The sequence below is a fragment of the Haemaphysalis longicornis genome, unplaced genomic scaffold (genome assembly GCF_048455015.1).
Source record: "Haemaphysalis longicornis isolate Haplotype H1 unplaced genomic scaffold, Haemaphysalis longicornis Haplotype H1 scaffold_12, whole genome shotgun sequence".
Classification (NCBI taxonomy): Eukaryota; Metazoa; Arthropoda; class Arachnida; order Ixodida; family Ixodidae; genus Haemaphysalis; species Haemaphysalis longicornis.
Genome location: NW_027526225.1, coordinates 39158661 through 39185251, shown reverse-complemented (window position 1 = coordinate 39185251; position 26591 = coordinate 39158661). Strand labels below are relative to the sequence as shown.

Here is a 26591-nt window from a genome sequence, read left to right as displayed (position 1 = left end):
CCTTCGTGAGCGCGTGTTCTTGGTGCGACTGCTACCAGGCATCAGGCACAAGTTTTCCAATATATACCCTCTTTTCTCTCTCCTGCTGGCCCTCATCAATTGTTGCACCGTGACACTGGTGGAGGAGCTGGGTACCGCAGCATCTGATGCCCAGGTCGCCCTCTGAAAGCCCTGAGCGACCTCCTAGCGTCTGCACGCCCGTACATCGCTGCAGCCGCCGCAAGCTAGGCCTACCTCCAGAACACGGCCTCCTGCTTGACACCGCACCAAGGCGCCAGGTTTCTGAACCAGAGGTAATGGCTCAAGCTTCGCTGCCGCCTCAGCTGATGCTTCAGCAGCCCCGTACTCCCAGCAGCTTTTACGGAACCGATTCCGAGGACGTAGATGGCTGGCTTGACCAATTCGAGCGCGTCGCCAGTTTCAACAAGTGGACACCTGAACAAAAGCTTGAGAATGTCTACTACTCGCTAGAAGACGGGGCGCGGATTTGGTTTGAAAATCGCGAACGAAGGTTAGAGACATGGGACGACTTCCGCCGGGAAGTGCGCGACAGCTTCGCCAGCAGCGACCGTCGAGACCGTGCGCAAAGCCTTCTGGAAATACGGATACAAAAGCCAAATGAAAGCGTCGGGATGTTTGTCGAGGACATGGCCCGTCTGTTCCGGCGCGCGGATCCCGATATGTCCGAGCCCAAAGAGCTTCGGTATCTCATGCACGGCGTCAAAGAACAGCTCTTCGCAGGCCTTGTGCGCAACCCACCGCGTACTGTGCAAGAATTTATTAAGGAGGCAACTGCCATTGAGCGAGCTGTGCAGGAGCGGTGCCTCCAGTATGCCCGAACATCGATCAAAACTCCGAGCCCGTCCGCGGCATCGCTGTCCACCACTATGGGCGACAACAACCTGCGCGAACTTGTCCGCTCGGTTGTTCGTGAGGAGTTGGCAAAGTGCGGAATAGGAATAGCGCCGTCGGAGCCAGCTGTCATCTCGGTTGCGGATGTTGTGCGGCAAGAAATTCGCCAAGCAATTTCTGCTCCTGAGCCGCCCCGAACCCCCCAGCTTATGCCCCAAATGGATTACGCGACTGCTCTCCGCTGTCACATGGCCACAGCGCCGACCGCGGCTACTATGCCACCCCCGACGTACTCCCGACCGCAACCTCCTGGATCTTGGCCACAAAGGGAATTCCCGGCTCGTCCGCAAATCCGCAAGACCGACGTGTGGCGCACCGAGGACCGCCAGCCATTGTGCTATCACTGTGGCGAGCCAGGGCATGTTTATCGACGCTGCCCCTACCGCGAGATCGGGCTACCAGGATTCCCGCCGACCGCCCGCCGTCCTCGTTTTGGCGAACGGCCCGTCGCCATTTCTGAGTACCTCGCCACGCGTCAGTCTTCCGAGGAGAGTCGTCCGTCACGTTCGCCGTCGCCAGCCCGCTATGCTTCGCCCACCCGTCGCGATTACAGAGGCTCCCCGACAAGGCGGTCTCCAAGTCCGCGGCGGGGAAACTAAAGGGAGCAACCTTGGGAGGCAAGGTTGCTAGCGGCGGAAGCACTGAAGACCTCCCAGTACCACCGACGGCTGACGATGTTACGGCGGCAAACAAGGACGTCGACGCTATCACGAGTGCCGATGTTTTAGTCGCCATCGACGGACACGAGGTAACGGCACTTGTGGACACTGGAGCAAGTTATTCAATAGTGAGCCAGCAGCTCGTGGACCGACTAAGAAAAGTGAAGACACCATGGGACGGACCCCAAATTCGAACGGCCGGCGGCCACTTGATGACACTCGTGGGCACATGCACCGCCAGAGTTAGAATAGGGGACAGTGATTACGTCGCGACCTTCGTAATCCTTCCTCAGTGCTGTAAGGACGTGATCCTGGGGATGGACTTCCTTCAGGAGCACGATGCTGTTATAAACATCCGCGAACAGTTCGTCAGCTTTTCGAGGAAGGAGACCACCCCGGAAGGTCATGAACAACGCATACCTCTGCGCACCATCGGCGACACTAGCGTGCCCCCACGGTCATGCGTGCTTGTTCGCGTTAAGCGCGACGACCTCTCCAGTGGCGATGGAATCGCGGAAGCTATCGGCCCGCTTCTACTTCAGCATGGAATCGCTATCGCTCGGGGATTGGTCACCATTACGCGCGGTGTTACAGAGGTTCTACTCACGAATTTCTCGAACGAGCGTCGCGAAATCGCCGAAGGAACTACCGTGGCAGTATTTGAGGACGTCCCCGACACGACAGATTGCTTTGTGCTTCAGACCGACCCGACTCCCAAGGCGACGAGCAAGCTTTCACTTGACGTTAACCCGCGCTTACCGCAAACAAAGCGAGAAAAGCTCTTTGAACTGTTGCACAGCTTCACCGACTGTTTCTCGTCAACGTCACGCGTCCGACAAACTCCGCTCACAAAACACCGCATCATCACGGACGAATCTGAGCGCCCCGTTTACCAACATCCCTACCGCGTGTCACCAAAGGAGCGCGACGCGATACGGCGGCAGGTGCAAGAGATGCTCGCTGATGACGTCATTCAGCCTTCGAAAAGACCCTGGGCGTCGCCAGTCGTTCTGGTAAAAAAAAAAAAAGATGGCACCTTGAGATTCTGCGTCGACTATCGCAAACTCAATCAGGTGACGAAAAAGGACGTATATCCGTTGCCTCGGATAGATGACTCCCTTGACCGCCTGCGGCACGCTCATTACTTTTCGTCCATGGATTTGAAGAGCGGTTATTGGCAGATAGAGGTCGACGAGCGGGATCGTGAGAAGACCGCCTTCGTAACTCCTGATGGGCTGTACGAGTTTAAGGTTCTTCCTTTTGGCTTGTGCTCCGCACCCGCAACTTTTCAGCGTATGATGGACACTGTTCTATCTGGCCTGAAGTGGCAAACGTGCCTTGTTTACCTAGATGACGTCGTCGTATTCTCAAATACATTCGAAGAACACCTAGAGCGACTGCCACCCGTCCTCCAGGCCATACGATCTGCTTCGCTCACACTCAAGCCGGAAAAGTGTCATTTCGGCTATGAGGAGCTTCTCTTTCTCGGCCACGTCGTTAGCAGCGCTGGAATTCGCGCCGACCCTGACAAGCTTTCAGCTGTTTCTCGTTTCGAAACACCTACTGACAAAAAGTCCGTCCGGCGTTTCCTGGGCCTCTGCTCATACTATCGGCGATTCATTGCCAATTTCGCCCACATTGCAGCCCCTCTCACGCGCCTTACTCGCAATGACGTCACTTTTGTCTGGTCCGCTGAACAGCAAGAAGCTTTCGAGCAGCTACGGCGTTGCCTGCAGACCCCACCTGTTTTAGGCCACTTCGACGAGGAGGCCGCCACTATGGTGCACACTGATGCCAGCAATGTGGGGCTAGGCGCTGTCCTCGTCCAATGGCAAGATGGTGCCGAACGAGCCATTGCCTACGCAAGCCGAACGCTGTCACGGGCCGAAAGAAGTTACTCAGCCACCGAAAAGGAGTGCTTAGCGGTTGTGTGGGCCGTCCTAAAATTTCGACCGTACCTGTATGGCCGTGCGTTCAAAGTTGTAAGCGACCATCACTCGCTGTGCTGGCTTACAAACCTGAGAAACCCGACTGGCCGCTTGGCACGCTGGAGCCTCAGACTCCAAGAGTTTGATATGACCGTCGTCTACAAATCTGGTAAGCGACATTCAGATGCCGACTGCCTCTCGAGAGCGCCGGTCGGTAACGCGCCCGCTGATGACGATGACGTCGACGATGGACCATTGATTGGAGTCCTCAGTACGGCCACCATTTCGGAACAGCAGCAGGAAGACCAAGAACTGCTACCAGTGATCGACTTCTTGCAAGGCAAGGCCAACAGGCCACCTAAGTCTTTTATTAGAGGTCTGCCAACATTCTGCCTTCGCAGCGGCGTGTTATATAAACGAAACTTCGCCCCGAATGGCCGGCGTCACCTGCTCGTCGTTCCGTCACCCTTACGAAACGACATCTTGCAGGCTTGTCATGATGAGCCGTCCGCTGGCCACCTTGGTTACGCACGCACGCTTGCAAGAATCAAGAAGGCGTATTACTGGCCCAAGCTCTCGGCGAACGTGAGGCAGTACGTCCGAACTTGTCGCGACTGCCAGAGACGCAAGGCGCAGCCCGGCAGACCAGCCGGATTTCTCCAACCAATTCAAATTCCCCAAGTGCTGTTCCAGCAAGTGGGAATGGACCTGCTGGGCCCCTTCCCCACCTCTACAGCGGGAAACAGGTGGATAGCAGTCGCCACTGACTACTTGACCAAGTACGCCGAAACAAAAGCTCTTCCAAAGGCCACCGCGCTTGAAGTGGCACAGTTTTTCCTCACAAGGATAGTTCTCCGACATGGGGCTCCCAAAGTTGTTATTACGGACCGTGGAACCGCATTTACCGCGAAACTTCTGCACGAAGTACTCACACTCAGCGGCACGTCTCAACGAAAAGCCAGTGCGTACCACCCTCAGGCGAACGGTTTGACGGAACGGCTCAACAAAACCATCGCCGACATGCTCAGCATGTACGCTGATGTTGAACACCGGACCTGGGATGCAGTCCTCCCCTACATCACCTTTGCGTACAATACGGCCAAGCAGGAAACGACTGGAATGACACCGTTCACCCTCCTCTACGGCAGAGAAGCTACAACAATGTTAGACGCCATGCTGCTTCACGACATCACCGACGAATCTGACATCTCTTCCCAGCAATTCATACAACGCGCTGAGGAAGCCCGGCAGCTTGCCCGCCTCCGCATCACCGAACACCAGCACCTGGACGCCTCCCGTTACGACCTTCGCCGCCGTCACGCGGCGTTTGCACCGGGTGACCTTGTTTGGGTTTGGATACCCGTTAGACGTCGGGGGTTATCGACGAAGCTTCTGCGCAATTATTTCGGGCCGTACAAGGTGCTTCGTCAACTTAGCGAAGTAACTTACGAGGTGGTACCCGAGAATTCTGGTGTTGCCGGTCGTCGTCGATCTCGACCAGTCACTGTCCATGTAGTGCGTTTGAAACCGTATGTTTCGCGCTAAGCCGACTTCACGACCATTCTGGCTTCGGACCCTGTTGACAGTGATCTTCAGCATCGGGACGATGCTATTCCAGGAGGGGGATAGTGTTACGTGTGTAACCAGCAACAGAGCGCAGACGCCAATCGTCCAGAGCCGGTGTGCGCCGTTCTGGCGTGTCTCCATCATCCTCATCCTCATCATGGAAATCACAAGCATGATCATCACCGCCTAAGCCGCGAGGAAGACGAGAACGTGCCCCCTTCGTGAGCGCGTGTTCTTGGTGCGACTGCTACCAGGCATCAGGCACAAGTTTTCCTATATATACCCTCTTTTCTCTCTCCTGCTGGCCCTCATCAATTGTTGCACCGTGACAATATGGTGCTTGGAGAGTCGGCGCGACCACGCCTGTGTCCGTCGTTTCAGTTCGTAGGACTTTCGACCCACAAGTGGTACGAGTAGCGCTGCTGGGAGTCGCCATCTGTATTTGACCTATACTCGGTGACAACTTAAGAACGGCACCGGAAGTTGCCGCTGTGCCTTGTCACCGTAGCGGGATGTTTCTCCGCGCGGCGCAAGTAGGGCGTTACTGGGAATATTTTGAACATGCGTGAGCCGTTCCCGTGATTTTTGTGGACTTAACATGCTTATAAACGACTCCAATGACGACAAACAAACTGCGTGAGACAAGGCAGACGATATCACGCATTCATAGCGAACCCCTTTCAAAACGCGCGCGCACTGACGTGACGGGTCCGGCGCTTTGGCGGAGTGATACACAACATGAGGTGGTGCCGTTCTTGAGTTGTAACCGAGTATAGTCAACAGGTGCTCTCCTTCTCCCCGGCTTAGGCACTGTAGAAACCCATGAGTAGGATTTGTGTGACGCCATGATCAGATCCCGAATTCTCAGCGGTGTTGCTGTAGATTTCGGGTTGGACTTAGAAGGAATAGGCTTGGGAGTCCGTCCATGCGCCTTATTAACGCAACGAGTTGAGAAAGGTGGCCATTTAGCAGTGCGAGGCTTACATGCCTCTAGGACCTTGAGTACACATTTAATTTTGCTGCTGCAGTGCGTGTACGCGACAATTTCGTGGGTCATATTAAGGTCCTCCATCACCAGGACCGGGAGATTTAATCTAGACCAGGAGCCGCTGGTAGGTATTCTTTGCCGAATAAATAAAATAACAACACGAAGACACAGACAGAGAAAAATACAAACTCAGGCCACGTCTAACAACTTTACTTATTTCGGGCTAGGCGGTATAAACGGAAAACGTGAAACGTATGACATTCGGAATCACGACACAGAAAGCAAAAAAAAGTGGATAAAGACAGACAAAGGACATTCGCCCTCGTCCCAATGAATCATCAGCCCTTTCAAAAAGCTACATAGTCTATCGTCCGTAAACTGCGTCTAATTGGCAAGAACGGAAACACGCCTTCTGTTCTCCGAACGTAGTGTATTCATCGCAATAATTGGGAACGTAAGTGCATTGTTGAGAAGCCAACCGACAAAACTGCTTTGGGTCACAACAACTGCTTTCTCGAGAAAATGATTCACAGCCTTCAGCCGCATCTTTTTTTTTTTTTTATTGCGAGTAAACCAAAGCACGGAAAAGGTTGATAAGGGGTTCAGGCACTGCCAAGCATTCTATTGCTTTATAATTTTGACTGAGAAATGATTTCGAGGGCGGACGACTGCAAAACGCGGGTGCAAAAATGAGCGGGCCAATTCAAACACGAAACAATATTGACGGAGAGCAGAAGAAAAGGAAGCGAAAGAGGTGGAAGACTGGAGAAGCCGCAGCGTATGATCAGTTTCTCGCTGGTCCTCAGGTCATCCACAGGGTTCAGTCAGAGTCATCGTCCGATCCCCAATGATCCGCATTCGTGCGAGCTAACCACTCCTGGTTCATTTCTTCATACTTCTCCTGTTGAGGAAAAAGAACAAAATCGTAGACATATCTAAAGCAGCACAAAAAATTCCCCGCATTTCCCCGAGGGGAAGAATGTGAAAGTGCGAATGCACGAGTTGAATTTGCGCGGTTCCACACACACACACAACTACAAAGAAAGAAAGATGCATTTATTCACAGACACCTATTTGTTTTGTCGTTGTACTTGATTGCTAGAGCGGGTCTCAGCTTTGAAATTTCGTGTCAGTACTCCTTTAAGCAGGTGCATTAGCTATTCTCACGCCCGATTCTTGGCCAATCCCCCACGTGGGTATGTGCCATGTCAGCGGCCAGGCAGCGCGCGCCCATCTCCCCCCGTTGCCAAGGAAGACGAGGAGATTCCTGGCCAATCCCCCACGTGGGTATGTGCCATGTCAGCGGCCAGGCTGCGCGCGCCCATCTCCACGTGCGCGGACATCGCCGGTGGACGCAGGTTCAGGGTCGCTTAAGAAGTGCATTGCACTTAAAACCAGCAATCGCCTTCAATACACGCACATTCGTGAATACAGTTACTGCACTCAAGGCCATTTATTCCTAGCGGGAATAGGAGGCGTCTCACTGGGAACAAGTCGTGCGCTGCACGTCTGTGCTTCGTTTCGAATATTTTTCGGTACTACTGAAGCTGAGAAGTGGGAACAGAGGCTGGAAGCAATGCGCATGAAAACGTTGCTGTGGAGTACGTTCATGCAAGGAGTGCGGATGCCGCGGAGGAACACCCCGCATCGGCGCGCTCACGTTGCTGAGAGGCTGACTGTACTTGGCCGCACTCATCACTGACTGCTCTACGGTGTACTTTGTTTAAACGTTCAACGGTTTCACGATACGATGGAAGTAACAAACGGAAGTGCGCAAAAACAGGGAGCTCGAAACGTCTTCCTCTTTCCTGTTACGTACGAAATATTGAACGACGGTAGAAGAAAATGCCACGAGTAAACACCACGAATTTCGGGCCTCAGGTGTTTTCTAGCTAACGTGTCGATTAGTATGCCCTTTGGCAATAGTATGCCCTTTGCATAAGGTTGCATTGTATGCCCTTTGCAATAGTATGCCCTTTGGCATAAGGTCCTGTTCGCGAAAATTGTTCGCGATGATGAAATGTTCCTCCCACGCCCGCAAATGCTCTGAATTTTTTTCTCACAAACACGGCAAATGTCAAGTCGGCTCGAATAAGAAACCAGCGGCCATTGTATCAACTGCAGAATAAACATTTTCTATGGCGTACGAGCTCTTATCAATAACCAAGCCAATAATAACATCATACAATAACAGTCTCAAGTGCAATGAGGAAGTTAAGCTAGTATTGCTGTAGAGAGAATAACGATCATCATCGTTACTACAAAGGGGAGTACATATTCATTTACAACTTCGTAGCCCATTATACCTGAATCGCCTTCTTTAATTAAAATTGTTTTGTAGATGGCTGGAGCGCACGCTCGCTTTGACGCTCGGACATCCGGTACTGCAACTGGGTAGACACTCCGGACGTCACAATAATTCTCCCAATTACAATGCCGGTGTTTTCAAGGCCAAGAATAAATTCGTGCACAACCTCGGGTAGGGTAAAATGGAATTGAATACTCAATGTAAGATTCTCCGCCAGGAGAAAGGACAGAGAGCAAGGTGCAGGGAAAGAAATCATTTTGTCCTTGGCTGCTCTGTAGAATTTACTGGTTTTTTTGGTGAAGTATGAGCCCATCCTCCCGTTTCTCAAGAGAGGGCACGTCGAACAGGTGTGGTGGCATTGTGCCTTGGCCACCCATGCTGTATGAATCGCCACTGCTTCTGCACGATTGTTTCATGGGCACGTTCTCTGCGCGCTGCACCCCAACTTCCCTGCTTACGCGTTGCAAGCACGCGAATTCTGCTACGGCCTCAGTGAGTGCTTGCTTGTCCTTGCAAGGGCCAACAAATGCGCTATCCCTTTTAAAGGCCAACTGCAAGGAACATATACCTTCGTCAAATTATTTTCAACGTGTGGTGTATACACCCCTGGAATCCCCTGTCACCTAATCTTAAATTCCGTACATGCGCTGTAGTTTTATTAAAACCGCTTGTAAACATTCCGCTTCCGTCCACGGAGCACCTGGGGAAGTGTCGGCACTGCGACGACTTTCCGGATGTGACATGAGAGTCTGCACTCCGGCCTCTCCTTAGTAGACACTTCACGCGGGCCTTCAGGCGAGTGAGCAGCGCAATTCTTGCCTCTCGCCAAGAATAATGGCTTTTACGCGTTTCGGAAATGCGAGGAGCTGAGAAGCTCTGGGTTACCGAGACAAAGAGGCGAATTCGAAGAGCGCCGCGGGTAGTGGACGTGAGCCGATACTCTGTCGGCAAACGGGTACGGCAGCTGAGCATGGCCCATTTCGTGGTCGCGACAGCGTTGCGGTACTATCCGTCGAACCTACGAGTCTGAAGACGCGGGTAATACCTATGCGAGGCGCGAGTACGGCCGACGCGAGACGATGTGCTGTTGGCGCGGCAAGCCGGTCGGCCCGCGCATTCGCCTCACGGACGAGTATGGCAGCTCTGCGGTGGTCGGCCGACGCGAGACGGTGCGCTGTTGTCGGGGCAGTTCGGAGCGTGAACACGTACGGCAGCTACGCGACGCACTATGCGGAATTGATTCAGTTCAAACCACTCGTTTAAAAAAAGAAAAAAAATAGCCGTTCTTGGCAACGTTTCGCTCACCAATAAAAAATAAAGAAAAAGAGAAAGTGGGTTACATTTGGCTGAATGGGTAAAAACATGTTTGGCGACATTCGGTCTCGGCTAGGGTGGCTATTTCACGACGCCAGCGAAGACACTGCTGCGCCTTTGTCGTGACACGGCTTTTTATATAGGCCGGCATTTATCGAAAGATTTGGTGGTGCAAGCACCCTACTAATGGGACCAATACCCCACATGTAATCAACAATAATCAAGTTCCCGGCATGAACTTTGAAAATCAGTGCTGAAATCAGATTCATACATGCAGACGGTTTGTTTCGGCGTTTTCCTCCCACTGTAGCTTTGTTTTGTTCTCGGAAAAGCGTGGGGATGTTCAATTAGCTCAGCCAGTCTGCCCTGTGTAAGCATCCATCTAGCACGCAACACTGCTATTAGTGTACTATTATGAGCAATATGAAAGGGAACACAGGAACGCGTAGAAAACACCCTCAGACCCAGCTATGAGTGATACGCAGCGGCCACCGTCGGAAACAAAGTGGAAAGGGGGACGCTGTTCTAACAACTGTCCGCATTCCCGCCGTGCGTCTTATCGGCTGTCCGACGATGCCATATCATCGGCGAAATCACGTAGGCTGCTGCTTTGTAGAAATGCCAGCGCGGTGGGAGTGCCAACAGTTAGTGGAAGAGCGCCCTCCTTTCCCCCTCTGGTTTTCGCAGCGCCATCCGCGTATCGCTCCGAGTCTGTTTCGAGGCTGTTTGCCACGCGTTCCTGTGTTCCCTTTCATATTGCTCGTAAGAGTACCTATTTCCTAGCTCTCAGCTTAACCATGACGCCACCATGCGGGTGTTTACCTTTCACGGGACTAGAAGCGGGTCTCAGCCGCTCACGGTGAACCCATAATGTTTGCCCTCACTTCCCAACCCTCTTTCACTCATGCTTTGAGCTTTCAAAGGAACTGACTACTCCTAAACACCTCGTAAGCACCTCGTTAGCGATTACCTTGGTAATCGCTAACAGAACTTCTGCAACCTTAGATTTCAGTCAACCTAAAGAACAAGCAGGGTTCCGTAAAGGCTATTCAACCATGGACCATATTCACACGATCAATCAGGTGATAGAGAAGTGCGCTGAGTATACTGAACCCCTATATATAGCCTTCATAGATTATGAGAAAGCATTTAACTCGGTCGAAACCTCAGCAGTCATTCAGGCATTACGGAACCAGGGGGTAGATGAGCATTATGTAAGAATACTGGAGGATATCTACAATGGGTCCACAGCTAGCATCATCATCCATATTGAGATCAGTAAAATACGTATAAGGAAGGGCGTCAGACAAGGAGACACAATCTCTCCAATGTTATTCACAGACTGTTTACAAGAAGTATTCAGAACGTTGTATTGGGAACAGGTGGGATCCGTAAGGGTTAATGGAGAATACCTCAGTAATCCTAGATTTTCTGATGACGTTCCCTTGCTAAGTAACTCGGAGGACGAATTGCAAAGCATGCTTTCCGCACTGGACAAACAGAGTAGAGCCGTGGGCCTGAAAATTAATATGCAGAAAACCAAAGGAATGATCAATAACCTTGGGACAGCACAGCTGTTTGAGATAGGTGGCGAGGCAGTGAAAGTGGTAAGCGAATATATCTACTTAGGCCAAGTTGTGACCCTAGACCCCAACCATGAGGCAGAGATAATTAGAAGGATAAGAGTGGGGTGAAGTGCATACGGCAAACATTATCAGATAATGAATGGCAGCCTCCCATTGTGCCTGAAGAAGAAAGCCGCATCTTACCGGTACTCACCTACGCGGCAGAAACTTGGACGCTCACTAAGCGGGTACAACTTAAATTGAGAACGACTCAGCGGGCAATAGAGCGGGAGATGATAGGTGTAACATCAAGGGACAAGAAGAGAGCGGAGTGGGTCAGGGAACAAACGCGTGTTAAGGACATATTAGTAGAAATTAAGAAGAAATGGACGTGGGCAGGGCGTGTAATGCGAAAGCAAGATAACCGTTGGTCATTAAGAGTAACAGAGTGGATCCCTAGAGTAGGCAAGTGTTGCAGGGGGTGGCAGAAAGTTATATGGGCAGATGACATCAAGAAGTCTGCGGGAATAACTTGGTCGCACTTAGCACAGAACCGGAGTAATTCGAGATTAATGGGAGAGGCTTTCTCAGTGCAGTGGGCGTAGATAGGATGGTGATGATGATGATGATGGTGGTGGTGACTATGATGATGATGATGATTATGATGATGATGAAACACCTCGTATGCGCACGTCTTCCAGCATGCAGCCGCAGGCGAATCCGCCGCTCGCGCCCAGTCGATTCCTGACCTACGTCACTTCCGGCTGGGCGCCCTTCCAGTTTCGATTTCGAAAAGCGCGACTTTTCATTTTCATTTGCAATGAAGCGACGCATATTTTGGACTCAACATTTTGAACTTAGCACCTTTTAAAGTAATACTACCGGAAAGCATCTCATTTAAGGGCCCGAACGTTTTGTCGCGGTTGGCCTTTAATCTACAAGTGCTTAGGCTTATCAGCAGGCCTTGTGGCATGCCGAATCTCTCTAAGTGCACTATTTAGATACCGGAATCGAGGTGCGATTGCGGAAGGTGTTGTATCCTGTGCCTGATATCGAAGTGGCTCTTGTCTCTTCCTGCTTTCGTTAATAACAGACAGTCCTCAGCCTGTCCTGTTTTTTGAAGGCCGGGCGCTAAGCGGTCGGCTGAAGAAGGCTAGATAATCAATCAGTCAATCTAGACCTCTAATATAACAGGACAAAATGTTCGCAGATTATTTGGGCCACTAGCCAGAAGGTTATCTGAAGTTTCCTGCCCAACCAGAACTCAGGGGGAGCGTAGGTGAGTAAATCCAGTGCGCCAGAAGCTTTATGCATGCATATACTATACTTTTAATGAAACCCTTTCGTCACTTTGACTGCTCCTGCCTTGCCATTTCTTTCCGAATAGCGGGGATTAGATGTCACAAGTTTGAAGCCACATTGTCTGGCATGTTCTGCAAGCCCTTCATGTTCCCATGAAAACTGCGCGCCATTGTTCGTAATACCCATTTAGTGTTTTTTGCTTCGCCAAAAACTGACTGACAGTTTCTACTGAATTCCAAGCCAGCCAAGCGTGCTAGATTGACCAATTGCGGATTCACCTAACCGTACTCGGTCCTGTTTAGCAACCACGCTCCCGCAGACATGAAAGAGTCCATTTCAACTCTCTTCGAAGGCCTCTATGTAAACTCCGCTGCCTCCACAGGCATCTTCTGGTAAGGACAGATTCAGCAGGACTACTATTATCGATGTCAGTGTCAAGGGAAAGACACCAGACAAAATTATTTGCTCTAGCGCGGCACTTAGGGATTCCAGAGATACTTGTCTAATGCGAATAGTAGTTGACTCCAGTAGCTTGTTCGGTACGACCATTCAAGACCCGTGTATCACAACGCAGTAAACTGGATTGATGCTGTCCTTGACCAGGCAGCATTCATTGAGGTTTATTTTTTGGTGGTGACAAATTCGCCAATTCGTCGCTACCAACGAAATGGCAATCGTGACGAATTGCTATGTTATTACACTTACTATATGTACTCTTACTTACTTTACTTACTTTAACTAGGTCATTAATGTTGCTTGCCGGCAGTGTAGAGCGCAACCCGGGTCCATCGAACGCTGAACGTATGAAACGTATTAGCGAAATGCAAACAGACCTGCAGGGCTTGGGGGGCACAGTCATTGAGTATCAGAGTCTCAGAAACCGTTAGAGAGTACACACAACTTTTTACACTCTTTTCGACCAAGGTGTAGAACTCTTGTGCCGTGGCGCACACCTTTAGGTGTTTTGGCTAAAAAGCGCGTAAGGATAAAAAAAAGGGTGTGCTTGTCAACACCCTAAAATCAGAGCATAAGGGTGCCTAGCAACCTTAAATTAGGGTGTGGGCAGTGCCGTTGCGCATGAAAATGTGGATCGACTGAGTACATACAACCACATTCAGCACGCAGAAGCCACATTTGGACCCCAAACGAATTGAACAAGAAAACCAATGGTATGCATGGGGAGAGCGCGTACATACTTAGAAATAGATGTACTCTTTTTGCTTTTATAGTCAGCAAAGAAAAGTCCTCCGACAGAGTCGGAGGACTTGTCGCAAAACCCAAGATATTTTAGCGCTAAATTTGCCGCCATGCATTTTAATGGGAGTACATACAAGCCATCATGCGAATCCTAGGGTAGTTATGCTGAATAAGTCAAAGAATTTCATGAAATATCAAAGACCTATTCCGCATCATTTCAACACCCATAAAAAAGGGCGTTTACTGTTTCCACACCCTTTTTCCAACAAAGGTGTATAGCTACAAATTAGGGTGTAAGAAACTAAGAAAAAGGGTGTGATGATGATTTCGGGTTTAATGGCGCAAGGCCGACAAAGGCAAAGAGCGCCATGACACTGGTGAAAGAGATGAGAAGGATTTGTAAAGGAGGCACTAGTTTAAAAACTTTACTCAGGGGGTTGGCGTATAGGGCCATAACTAAGCATAGTGAGTATACCAAGAGAAATGGTGTATAGGGTCATATTAAAACAGTGAGTGCAAGCACCTAAGGTGTAAAGCTTCAGGTTCCATCACCGTTTTAAAACACATAATGAACACAGGTAAGGTTATGGGCTATACGATATGTGTTTAAAAAAGTCTACATCTCCTCGGTAACAAAAACGTTTTTGTAAGATAACATTGGATGGTCTGATAAAAATAGTGAAGGGTACAAGGCAATGTTATATGTGTAAGCTTCAATAAAATGACGTTTCCTTTCAATGTTTCCTTTCAATCAATCCTTTCTGGAAACAAATAACCAAAATGCTATAGTCGGAACAATATATAAATCACCATCGTCCAACTACAGCGATTTCTGCTTACAACTTCAAGAGATTATAGACGAGCTAACCAGTGAAAACAAAACATTTTCTATTTGGTGATTTCAATACTGATACCACCGATCCAAATAGATCTGGTTGTTCTAGCTATGTAAACTGCTACACAGGCTATGGTCTTGATTCACTTATAACGGTACCCACAAGATGTTCGCTAACCGGCTCACAAACTATAATAGACCACGTAGTGTCTAATTTAACAACCGAATATTCTGCAGGTGTTGTTAGTGTTTCAATAACTGATCATTATCCTACGTTTCTACTTTCGACGTCGACCAGATCAGAGCAGACGCACAAGCACATTAAGCATTCTTTCGATAACGGGATGTTTATAGAGGCTATTGCGAACACTGAATGGCATCCCGTTCTTTATGAGTTACACCCAATCATTGCCTTTGAAAAGTTCACTTATATAATACAAAGTTCGTACAAAATTTCAACTTCTACCACGCATACCACGCGCTGGTACTCTGCAGCAAGAAATCCATGGATAACCCGGGCCCTTTTGTGTAGTATCAATAAAAGACACAACCTGCATAAGAAATTAAAGCGTCAAGCCTTCAACCTAACCCTAAAGACACGTTACACTAATTATTCTAGCATGAATAACAAGCTCTTAAAAGAGGCGAAGAAGGCTTATTAGGAAAAGTAAATCCTAAAATGTCAAGGCGATACTACGAAAACTTGGGAACTAACAAAACTTTTCTTAGTCAGCCTACATCACAGCACTCTATCAAAAATTACTGCACAGGCCGGTACGCTGACTGACTCAACTGACATCGCCAATGAATTTATTCGATCTTTTATTGGTACTAACGTGAGGTCATCATCAACCTCTGGTACCACATATACGGGCCCCTCTTATATCGTACACTCGTTTTACGTTTTCCCGACTGACACGCAGGACGTTATCACTACTATTTTAAGCCTAAAAACGACGGGGCCCGGAGTTGATGGAATACAACCCCTTAAAAATTAAGCTTGTAGCCCATTATATTGCACCCGCTTTGTAGCACATAATAAACGGTTTATTTAAATTTGGCACATTTCCAGAGGCCCTAAAGCTCGCTCGGGTAACTCCAGTCTTCAAAAAAGAAAATCCTGAAAGAGCCTCGAACTATCATCCAATTTGTGTACTGCCGTTTTTTAGCAAGATAATCGAAAAATAATTGTAACTCCGTTGCTAAGGTATCTCAATAAATTTAACATTCTAACGTGGCTGACAAAGATCGGAAATTTGGCAGAAACGATGGGGAATGCCGGCCACAGTTTGCAAAAAGGGCAGTTTGTTGGCGATCTAGTTCTCAGGGATACACAGCGAACACATTATCCCATCTTCATTCTCTTGACGTTGTGAACGCTGATTTAAAAGCACATCTGTATGGAATTCCCCAGTCGCAAGGCTAAGCCGCATTGAACTTCTCAAAGCCCGCAGATCGATTCCCCTTTGTGCCTATTCATTTTTTCCGTGTTCCATTGCTCTCGCCATCTACTCGAGTGTTAATTTTGAACTTCGAACACTGGCACGAGAAGGCACCGTGAGCGATTTTTGTTTTGTTATGGTGTATTTTATTTGCTATCGCACAAAATCAAGCAGCCATTTATTCCCAATTAGAAGAACAATAGAAATATCACGTATGTATTGATGCCGTGCCTGCAATATGCTTCATGCTCACTTTTTGCTCAAAAATGCCGACACGTATAACACTGCCGCCAGATTTAGTACTTAAGAAAAGCTTCGCTTATATAACCATCTGGATGATGCATTATTTTAACTTTCTGCGTGCACGACAGCTTCTGCATTAACTTCCTTACAACCTGGCAAGCAAAAACTGCTTCATATTTTCTTCTCGTGCGGCTACGAAAACCTCATTAACGCCCCAACACGGATCGATTACCGCCACATCGAGGACCCTATTGGATCCGTGCTTCACGAATTGCGCCACCAATAATTTAGAAGCCGGTATCATAATTTCAGCTATAAGTGACCACTTGCCGATTTTCATCATTTTTCCCACTCATAGTGTACGACGTAAACGCGACACAACTGCCGCGCCTGGTGTGTTCAGAATATTAAATGACTACAAAAATCGCTGTTTTTTACCGATTATTGGAAAACTTCAATTGGCTTGATGTGCTCAATATGCAGAACGCCTCGGGTTGCTACAACTTGTTTATTAGTAAAGTTAAAGAGGTCTACAATGGGGCATTTCCCCTTGTACAAATTAAGCAATGTAAAAACGCTAGGAAGCCATGGATTCACGCCACCCTTTTGAGAAAGATCAGGGAACGTGACTGGCTATTTGCATTATTTGTGAAAACAAAAAAACCCAATCATTTTACAGAATTCAAAAAAAGTCAAAATAAGCTAAGCAACGATATTAAAAAGCGCGCTGCTTATACTATGAAAAGAAATTTGCTAGCGTAATTAACGACCCTAAAAAATCTGGACTACTCTGAACAGCTTAACGATGAAAATCCAAAGCAGAAGAATTGCAGAGCTACAGATGGATGGTACAATATTCAAAGAAACTGCGCTTGCTGATGAATTCACTGAGCACTACCTGGTATCAGGCGCAGCTTCCACCACCAATGCAGCTACTGATCCTGAATCATACATAAAAATGAGTATACAGAATTCCATATACCTATCTCCCGTTTCAGAATCATAGGTCTGGAATATAATAAAACAGTTAAAAAACAGCAAAGCTTGCGGACAAGATGAAAGAAAAGTGGGGCCCACAAAAGCAGTAGCTGACTTTCTTTGCCAACCACTATCGCACGTTTGCAACCTGATAAGAAGTACAGGTGTTTTTCCAGACAAATTAAAAATTGCCAAAGTTTCTGTTATATTCAAAAAGGAGATTCAAATGATATGAAATATAAACCAACCTCAGTTCTTTCTTTAATGTCAAAAGTTATGGAACAGTTGATTAGTATTAGAATATATATTTTTTGTAAGGCAAACAACGTCATATCAGAGCAACAGTATGGTTTAGAAAAAGAAAAATCAACTGAGTCAGCACTCTTGAACATTAAAGATAACATAATTGACCACATGGAACAGAAACTATACACAATAGCTGTCATTGATTTTAAGAAAGCGTTTGACTCCATAAAGCACCACATTTGACTGTAAAAATTAAGTACGTACGGAATTAGAGGGATTTGCTCGGATATATAAAAAGCTACTTGTGTAACCATTTTCCATACACAGATATCGAGCACGCAAGATCCAAACAAGGAAAACTGAATTTTGGATTACCACAGGGATTCATACTCGGCCCGCTCTTCTTGTTATACATAAACGACGTCGTACATATTTCTTCTACAGCAGATTTAATCTTATACGCCGACGGCACGAACATATTCTTTTCCGGCAGTGACCTTGCTGCACTCCAGACATTAAAAATTGCCTGGCTTGAAAAATTATGGGTATGGCTAGAGGCAAACAAGAGGCACAAATAAAACGACGTTTGTCGTTCTTCGTAATGAAAATAAGGGTGTAACCCACCAAATTCCAATCCCATTTCGGGGTACGACCATCGAACAAGTCACTTCTCACCAATTTCTTAATGTGACGTTTAATGAAAATTTCAATTGGTCAGCTCATATAAATAGAACTCGAACCAATGTGTCACGCTCTGTTGGCGTCATCTATAAACTGAAGCAGCTTCTGCCCACGTGGTTGAAAAAGCCGCTGTATTTCGCGTTAATACATTCTCACTTGTGTGGGGAACAACTGGCAAAGTAAATTTAGATAATCTACTACTGCTCCAAAAGAAAGTAGTACGCTCGGTAGAAAATGGATAATCTAGAACCCACGCTGCCCCTCTCTTCCACAAGCATAGCATACTGACTTATCAAAACAGCATAAAGAAAAAATGGCTTTGTTCATTTATCAACAGTTCAAAAATAATTCTGATGCCTTCATGGAACAATACGCATCGAAGAACCACGAATACAATCTACGGCATCCGAGCTACAACAAAGAAAGAGTACGCACTAACTATGGGTCGCAAAAGACAACCTACGCGATTCCCGACTTTTTGAACAAACACCCTGTTATTCTTACATTGATACAGTCTCCTCTTTCTGTACAATCTTTCAAAAAGAAAGTTGATGTGTATTTGCTGGAGCTACAGTGAACAAGCTATGGTATAAATAAGCGTAATGTTGCCATTGAATATCGCTCTGCATTTCTACTTTGTGATCTTGTTTATACTTGCAATGCTAATTATTAAGCAATACAAATTCTACCTTTACTTGTGTTACGTGAACTTTGTATCAAATGGAGTTTGTTTTCTGTATTATGTTTTCTGTATTATGTTTTCTGAGCTCGAAAATTCTGTACTTTGTCACGTTGCTGCTGCGTTGTGCGTGTGGGGGAGAGGGGGGAGGGGCCGGGGGATATCGCTTTGTCAGGTTTGCCTTTCCGGCATCCCCTGAAGACAACCGCTTCTGTGATTTTTTATGTGTTCATTACGATGTTTACTCGGTAACATCTCCCCTGTAATTTTTTTCGGTTGTCTGAAATAAAACATTCACATTCAAATTCACATTCACGTGTGCTCCTTGGCACGTGACCTCCCCTGCTAGACTATGCCTTCTCAACATCGCTGCGTCCACGCTTCTACATTTCGTTTCATGAAAGCTTCGACGCAGACTTGAATCAGCTTCTGAAGTGGGGCCAGTTGGTTCATTTCCGAAATACACAGCAGCGCAAAAAACCCGAGTAAGCGTGCAGGAAATCACAGACAGGCGCTGAACAAAGAACTGAGCATATTTATTGCGACTGGCAAATGATTACGTTTGTCACACGCAAAGCAACAAAGATAGACGCGATGACATGCTGTCTTTTCTGCACTCTTACATGTTCACCCTTTCAAGTGCTTTCCTTTTTCACTGTTAAGGCCTCCGATGGCTTGCTGACGCACTTGTCACCCCTCATAGCAACCTCAAGCGCTTCGTATATCTCCCGAGTGCCGGCATCCCTGTACTTCATGATGGCACAATCTCGTAGACGAGGCAAGCAAGCCCACGATGCGCACTCGACGACGAGGTTACTTCCCGCGCGCGTTTTAGTGCGTTCGTGTGTTCACACATCATACGGTTTGTCCATTACACGAACGACAGCAACGAAGTAAAATTTTCGGTAAACACTTTTTTTTTTCTTTGGCTACTCAGCATTTAATTGGCGGCACAAGAAACTCAACCTGTTTTTGTTGGGAAAACAACGTTAATTTCAGCCCTGTTTACCACTTTTTTCAGCTGATGGGACACACTGAACAGATGGAATGACCGCTACTTTCCTATTGTCTGCCTGCTTCTCTAACTCTTCAGGATTTCGCGGCCAGGATTTTGAGCCCTGGCCCATTAAATCGGCCAGGAGCCTTTCGGCTACCGCATTAGGAATTTTTTGGAAAATCTAATGCAGTAAACGCCTCACTTTGGCCAGAAAGCTTGTCGAAACTTGGTGGGGCAGAAATGAAGCGGAGCGCTTTTTTCCGCAGTCGTGGAGATGCTCCTCCTCACCCACTAGGGTAGCGCCGAAGAAAATTGGAGGGGAATTTTTCGGGAGCGCACGGGGTCCTTTCAGAAAAGGACAGTGTCATCCAGAAACCTAAGCGCCGATCTACATGTAGTTCCTTCGTGAGGGGTAATACTTCCAAAACCGAGGCAAATGGCCCAAAGATCCGCTCCACTTGCGCAGCTTGGTCACCTCCTTACATGTACACCACCAAAAAATCGTCCATGAAGCGGAACCCATTGACCACGTCTCATTCTCCGAGGGCTTCATCCAGTCTCCTATAAAAGTGGACCAACAGGAGGTTGTTGAATGCCGGTGCCAGGAATGATCCGATGTATACCCTATCCTTCTGTATGAACCCTTCAGCACCAACCTTCACGATCGTGGACTGCAGGTAAGAATACGGCGTCCTGACGAAGTCATTTGCACTGATGCCGACAGTTTTGTAACTCAATCGCTCGACACTCCTCCATTCCATCCTTGACCACGTCTAGAAGCAGTCTTCGCCGCGTAGAATAATAAAGATCTTTCACGTCCACGGAACAGGCGCGCAGGCCTTCCTGGTTTTCTTGTATGAAAAACTCTGATAGGGCCGGCACTCCGCTTACAAGAAAGCGGTCCTCGATGAGAATGAGGGACAATCCTTTTTGCAGGTACCTGCCAATCTCGTGTAGCCACGATCGCTTTTCCGATGAATGACCCGAAGAGGACCGCCCTCTTTATCAGTATTTGCCGAAAAGAATGCACACAAGTTGAGCTCATTTGCAGAATTCTCTGACATCACTAGTATGTCCATGCCAACATCTTCGCATAGGCGGATTGCATTCTTTTTTTACCTTCTCCGGCTTCCCATCCTCCTTCTTTCGGAAATTCGCGTCCATAGCTTCGCTGGTTCTGCAGATGTACTTTTGAGACGGCATGACAGCAAGTCCTGCTGCCTTGTATGATCACAGTAGCCCCAAATCCTTGTCCAATGATAAATGAAGAAAAAACGTGTACCAATAATTATTCCACACGATTTACGGAGTGCAACAAGGCAGTTGTGTAAGACGTTCCACATCGTTGCGGCAGCTTGTATAGACCATTAAATCTTTAATACGACCAGTCCATGCTCGGGGCTGTGTTGCGCATGTGCGGTTACATCATCCTGTCCACTGCGCCAATCATAGATACGCTAGCACAGCCCACTGGCAAAAAGGTTGCTCCCAGGACGAAGAAATTAAAAAGGTTATTATTGGGCAAACCGGAAGATGTGTGAACGACCGGCTGCGTGAACACGCGAACGCACTAAAAGCACTTGCGGGAAGTGACGTCGCGATTCATTGCGCATCGTGCGGTTGCTTGCCTCGTCTAGAGATTTGCGCCATCATGAAGAAGTACAGGAATGCCGTGACACGCGAAATATACGAAGCATTTGAAATGGCTGTAAGGATAACAAGTGCGTCAGTAAGCCGTCGGTGGCCTTAACAGTGAAAGACTACTTGAAAGGGTAAACATTTAAGAGTACAAATGACACGGTGTGAATGCGTGTATCTTATTGTTGTGTAGCCCCGTGCGTGCGTACGTGCGTGTGTGCGTGGCAAACATTCATTTGCAAGCTGTAATAAATATTCTCAGCGCCTTGTTGAGCACCCGCCTGTGCTTTCCTTGATTATTAGTAATCGTGTTTTTTGCGCTGTTTCCAGTTTGATAAAGAAATGCTTCGGTGTTAATATTAAATCCTCGCAGCTAGAATGAACTAATATAGGGGGTTAGGAGGGCGAAGGGTGAGCTACTCGTCCCTGTGACTTTTGCTGTTTTGCAACGATCACCCTCGTACTTTGCTCCATGTGCGCACTGCTAAGTCTGATAGGAAGCGGAAATGTGAAGCGTACCAACGATTTATTAAGGGTGCGGCGTATATTTCATAAAAATTAAGGAGAGTACCGCGATTACCACGACGCCCCTATAGCAAGAAAGAGCTGCAGTACGTACCTTGCCGAACCGTGCGAGAACCTCCTCATTCAGTTTTTTTATGTAGTTGCCCGCTTCTTCCATCACCGCTGCGTAGTTACTCCTCTCGTTCAAGCCCGGCACCATCGACCGTAGACACTCCAAGCGTTCTTTCAAGAGTTCCCTGCACGGCAACAGAGTGCACGAGTTAGTGACGATGACCTGATGCGGGATAGAGCGCCATATTAAATATGTCGACATGCACAAGTCAAGGCAATAACACTGAAGGGCGGGCTAGTTGGTGACAATTCATAGCAGTAACTTTTGCTCACACACAAAACGGTTTGTCTCACAGGCTTAAAAAAGCCGCTGCCAGGTACAACGTGAATGTGGTTTTTTCTGCCAAAAACAAGCTTGTGCCCACCAGTTAACAGACTGTACGAAGAAAGGGCTAGCAGCAAGACTACTAAATGTACTATGCGTTACACGTACAAATTTTTTGAATGCAAAAAAAAACGTTGTGTACAAGATTCCGTTCACATGTGGGAACCAGTACGTTGGGCAAACGAGCAGATGCGTAAATGTAAGGCTCAGGAAGCACATGTCCAGCCTTAAAGGTCGGCCATACACGCATCTGGCTGCGCACAGTGCGCAGTGCACAACAAAGAAGTGCAAGCCGTTGTTTGACCTAGCGACGACGGAGTACCACCACCAAGAAAGGACTACAAGAGAGATAGTGGAAGGCTGGCAGATGTCGAAATTAAATGGAAAGTGCATAAGTAAACCGTCAGTAGCCCTGTCGGATAAGGAAATTAAGTTGTTAGATGACATGAGATAATACAAATGTTACAGTGTGTTTTTTTCTTGTGTTTGTGTGTGTGACGAGATGCGTACACATTTGAGCATGCGCGGGTGATGTCAAAGAGGGTATCGATGTGTTGAGTGATGAATAAACTTTCAGTTGTTAGTCTGCGCTGGTCCTCGTGTCTCCGTTTAGTCCTCGTTTTTTGTGTGCGCAAAAGTTACAGCTATGACAAGTAAAGGGCTGATTGAGGGTTCAAGGTGGAGAAGGTAGCAGAGTAACACCGACGATTAACGCTACACCGGAATTGCTTTAGAAAACTTCAGATGTGTTATCAACGATGCCGCCCTCCTCCATCTTATACACGCTTAAAGCTACCCCTGTTTTCAGACTGCTTCTTCTACACACAACAGCTCGTGTGCGAATACCCAACCACCCACCGCTTCCTTCCGTACGTGAGAGGTGGCACTGCAGTCTGGCCAAGCCGTGGCCTGAAGGTGTACAGTGAATCCAATCGACCCAAACATGCAGCGACAGGTCGCGACATTCAGGTCTTCGACATTCAGTCTTTTTGTGTTTTCGTTCATTTTATGTCGGTCTCTCCACACGTTTTACTCACTCACTTTCTCATTCGCTCGCTCACTCCCTCACTCAGTGACTCGCTTCTTCGTTCATTCCCGCATTTACTGGCTCGCTCACTCACTCTCTCGTTCGCATGCTCGTTCTCTAACGAGCTCGCTCACTCACTCACTTGTCTTTGCGCTCCTTTTGCCAGCGCAGTTCTCGCTCGTGCAGCTCCAGGTGAAACTGCATCGCGTCCTCGAAATTCTTCGAAGGAGAGCCTCCAGCAGCGGCTCCTACTCGTTCGGCTTCTTGCACCACCAACTCAAAGTAATCGTCAGATGTCCTCTTTTTGTGCCGCAGTGCGCCCGAAGCGTTGCACCCCCCAGCGCCATCTACGACGTCCAGCGGTTGGTGGGCCTGCACACAAACACATGTCTAGGCTTCCAGGCGGACGCTTGCTCTCTTCTTCGGCTGTGTTATAGCCTATTACAAGTTACAGAGCGAAAAGGAACAAAGGTAAGAGAAAACGAGACAGCACGAGCGCGCCCCTCCAACAGAAATTACTATAAAGAAACTTGCATCTTTTATGCGTACCATTATGTTAACCACAGAAAAGTAAAAGAGGAAACCGAAACCAGACAACAGAAAACCAAGAAACCAGACCACCACATCAAAAAGCGTTCACTCACTTGGCACAATCTATAAAGATACCTCTTTGTGTCGTATCCGATGTAGACCGTTTGTTAGAAAGAAAAGCACTCTTAGTGAAAACATAATTGACACCCTGCTAACGCATTTGCTACCTATCTTGCCAATATGTGTTTCTATTATCTCTCGCGTAGTTATCACGCTGTAAATATTTCAATTAGAATTAGCAACTCTCCTAATAGTACACTAAAACCCCATAGGGGTTCCCACATTTTCGTAGGGGTCCACACAGGAGTTCCCACTCAATAAAAATCTTAAAAATTTACTTTGCTTGCACTAGTCGTACAAGGATGGACAGACAACAGAGCTGGCTGCCGTTTTACCTTCGTTGGAGACGTGGCTGTTTCACGTTACATGGATTTACAATTATGCTGCGGAGGGTTCTGCATGACTGGAAAGCCCGGATCGTTTTGTGCGCAGGTTTTCCAAACTCTCCCAAAGTGGACCAAGTCAGCACGCGCTAGAACCGTCTGCAAGAGGCTTTGCCGCACTTGACGTCAGTGGCGCGAACTGGGCCTCTGAGATTTCCACTTGAGGGGTGAGGGCTTGTGAACTGGCGACTAGAAGAGAAGCCTCGAACGCTGGTCAGAATGTCCTCGAAGAGCGCGCTCACGTGTGCTCCGTATTTTTTAGTGGTGCTTTTTTGCTGGTAACGCTAGGCGGCACTGAAGGCATGCGCAGCTATGCTGTAAAAACGGCCACTTCATATCGGGAATCACAGAAGAGCACGCGAACGCTTGAAGCGGATGCTCGGGAAGTGTCGATGCAGTCACTAGATAGTACTTTCAAAGCAAAACTTTCCTTGCCTCACTGATGGTGACGTTGCTCCAAAACGCTTAGCTGGAAAGCCAAACGATGATGATAATCATGGGTGAAGTGAGAGATGGCTGAAACGCGAAGTCTTTTCTAGTGACAAGCAGATGCCTTCAAAAGCCAAAATTGAAGTCCAAAACACAATTCGTTACGCCCAAAACACTCTGCATGAAACCCAACTCACACAATGGGATTCCACAAAGGCACATGAAGCGTCTCAACAAATAACGCTTGTCGTTGTCGCAATCATAATTCCAGCGTCCCGTGTTTTGCAGGCGACGTCTATCCGATCGCGCCACTCTGACGCTAACGAAACAGGTCGCGGGTTCGATTCCCGGCCGAGGCGGCCGCTTTTTTGATGGAGGCGAAAAGCAAAAACGCCCGTGTGTACGAGATTTCGGAGCACGTTAAAGATCCCCAGGTGGTCAAAATTAATGCGGAGCCCTCCACTACTGCGCGCCTCATCGCCTGCGTTGCGTCGGCGCATTAAACCCTACAATCAATCAACCAATCACTAACAAAACAGTTTGTATTTTAAACTGACTTTCACTGAGGTTGCACAGGAGAATGCTTCGCGTTTTAACCATCTTCCTCTTAAGAAATGTACTGTGATTTGTTTTTGCTTAAAACGAGTTTCTTTTCAGGTCTTGAAGAGTTTGCTGCGCTAACCATTTCAGGGGGCATGTCGGCTGTTCATCGTGTCGGTGCCAAAATAGCTATATATTTTTTAACATTTTGGCTCACTTTACGATTGGCCATGTGCCCATGCAAATTGGAAGAATTGTAATGATAATATCGCGGGCAAATCGTGAGAAAGCACGTAGTTTTGCCCATTTCTCCCCAACCCTTACCATCATAAGGCTGGTCACGCCCTTAATGGTGGGTTACCGTCAAAGCAGACTTCATTCTCTTTCTGTGAGCCTGCCACGCTTCACATAAACCATTAAACTCAACCAATAAGCTTACCAATGAGCCCTATGGATCAGCCTTATAAGATGCAGTGCCAACACTCAATATTCATATTACACTAATACCATCACGTGACATTTTTTTTACTGCACTGGCGAGCATGGTTTTTAATATAGGAGTCGATATCAAATCTGTACTTGTCATATTAACGGGGGGAACTGTTTTGGGGGTGAGTCTGTTCCAGCTGAAGAGTGTTTTTTCATCGGCGACATTGGCGAATTCACACGGGATACTGTAAACTTGCCGTTGTTGTTGATTAATTCTCGATTCGTTCTGTTGAGGTTCGGCTTTGACCTGGGAATGGTGTCGATTATGCGTGTAACTCGTCTTCCGCCTATGACCAGTGGGTTTCGAACTGTTAAAAAGCTGTGAAAAAAAGTTTGACATCCACCTCAATGTAGTCATACGGCTACAAAGCTAACAGCTTTCTCTCTCTCTCTTTCTCAGAAACTTCGCATTTGACGACAAATTAGTCAAGCTCCAGGTGGCGTCCCACCATTTCCCCTTTCTTTTTGTGTTCCCTTTATCGTGGAATACCTTTTCTGCCTGCACACAGGAAGCTGATGATAATGTTTGTTTTCTGGCGCAAGGGAAGTGAAGGGCAAAGAGTGCCAACACAATGTCTGTCATTTGTGGTGTAGTATTTTAGGTGAAATACTTAGAAATGTGATAGGTTACTG

At 47.6% G+C, this 26591-nt stretch overlaps 2 protein-coding genes across 3 annotated transcripts in view; one reads left to right on the top strand and one right to left on the bottom strand.

The window, feature by feature from the left end:
- Nucleotides 1–296: 296 nt before the first annotated feature.
- LOC144161565 (uncharacterized) lies at nt 297–1548 on the top strand. Its single transcript, XM_077692216.1, has one exon. It carries the CDS (start codon nt 297–299, stop codon nt 1509–1511), a length of 1215 nt encoding a protein of 404 aa, XP_077548342.1. The 3' UTR covers nt 1512–1548.
- Nucleotides 1549–6246: 4698 nt separating this feature from the next.
- LOC144162575 (uncharacterized) overlaps nt 6247–26591 on the bottom strand; it is a 72977-nt gene continuing 52632 nt past the window's right edge. For both annotated transcript variants that reach the window (XM_077693164.1, XM_077693165.1), the window contains 3 exons: nt 23609–23838; nt 22098–22239; nt 6247–6954 (listed from right to left, as the gene is read on the bottom strand). In XM_077693164.1, the coding sequence (XP_077549290.1) occupies nt 6874–6954; nt 22098–22239; nt 23609–23838 (453 nt within the window). In that variant the 3' untranslated portion in view covers nt 6247–6873. The remainder of the gene's footprint in view (nt 6955–22097; nt 22240–23608; nt 23839–26591) is intronic.

Excerpts from the sequence above, each read along its gene's own strand:
- LOC144161565 (XM_077692216.1), top strand. The coding sequence starts at position 297 with ATGGCTCAAGCTTCGCTGCCGCCTCAGCTGATGCTTCAGCAGCCCCGT.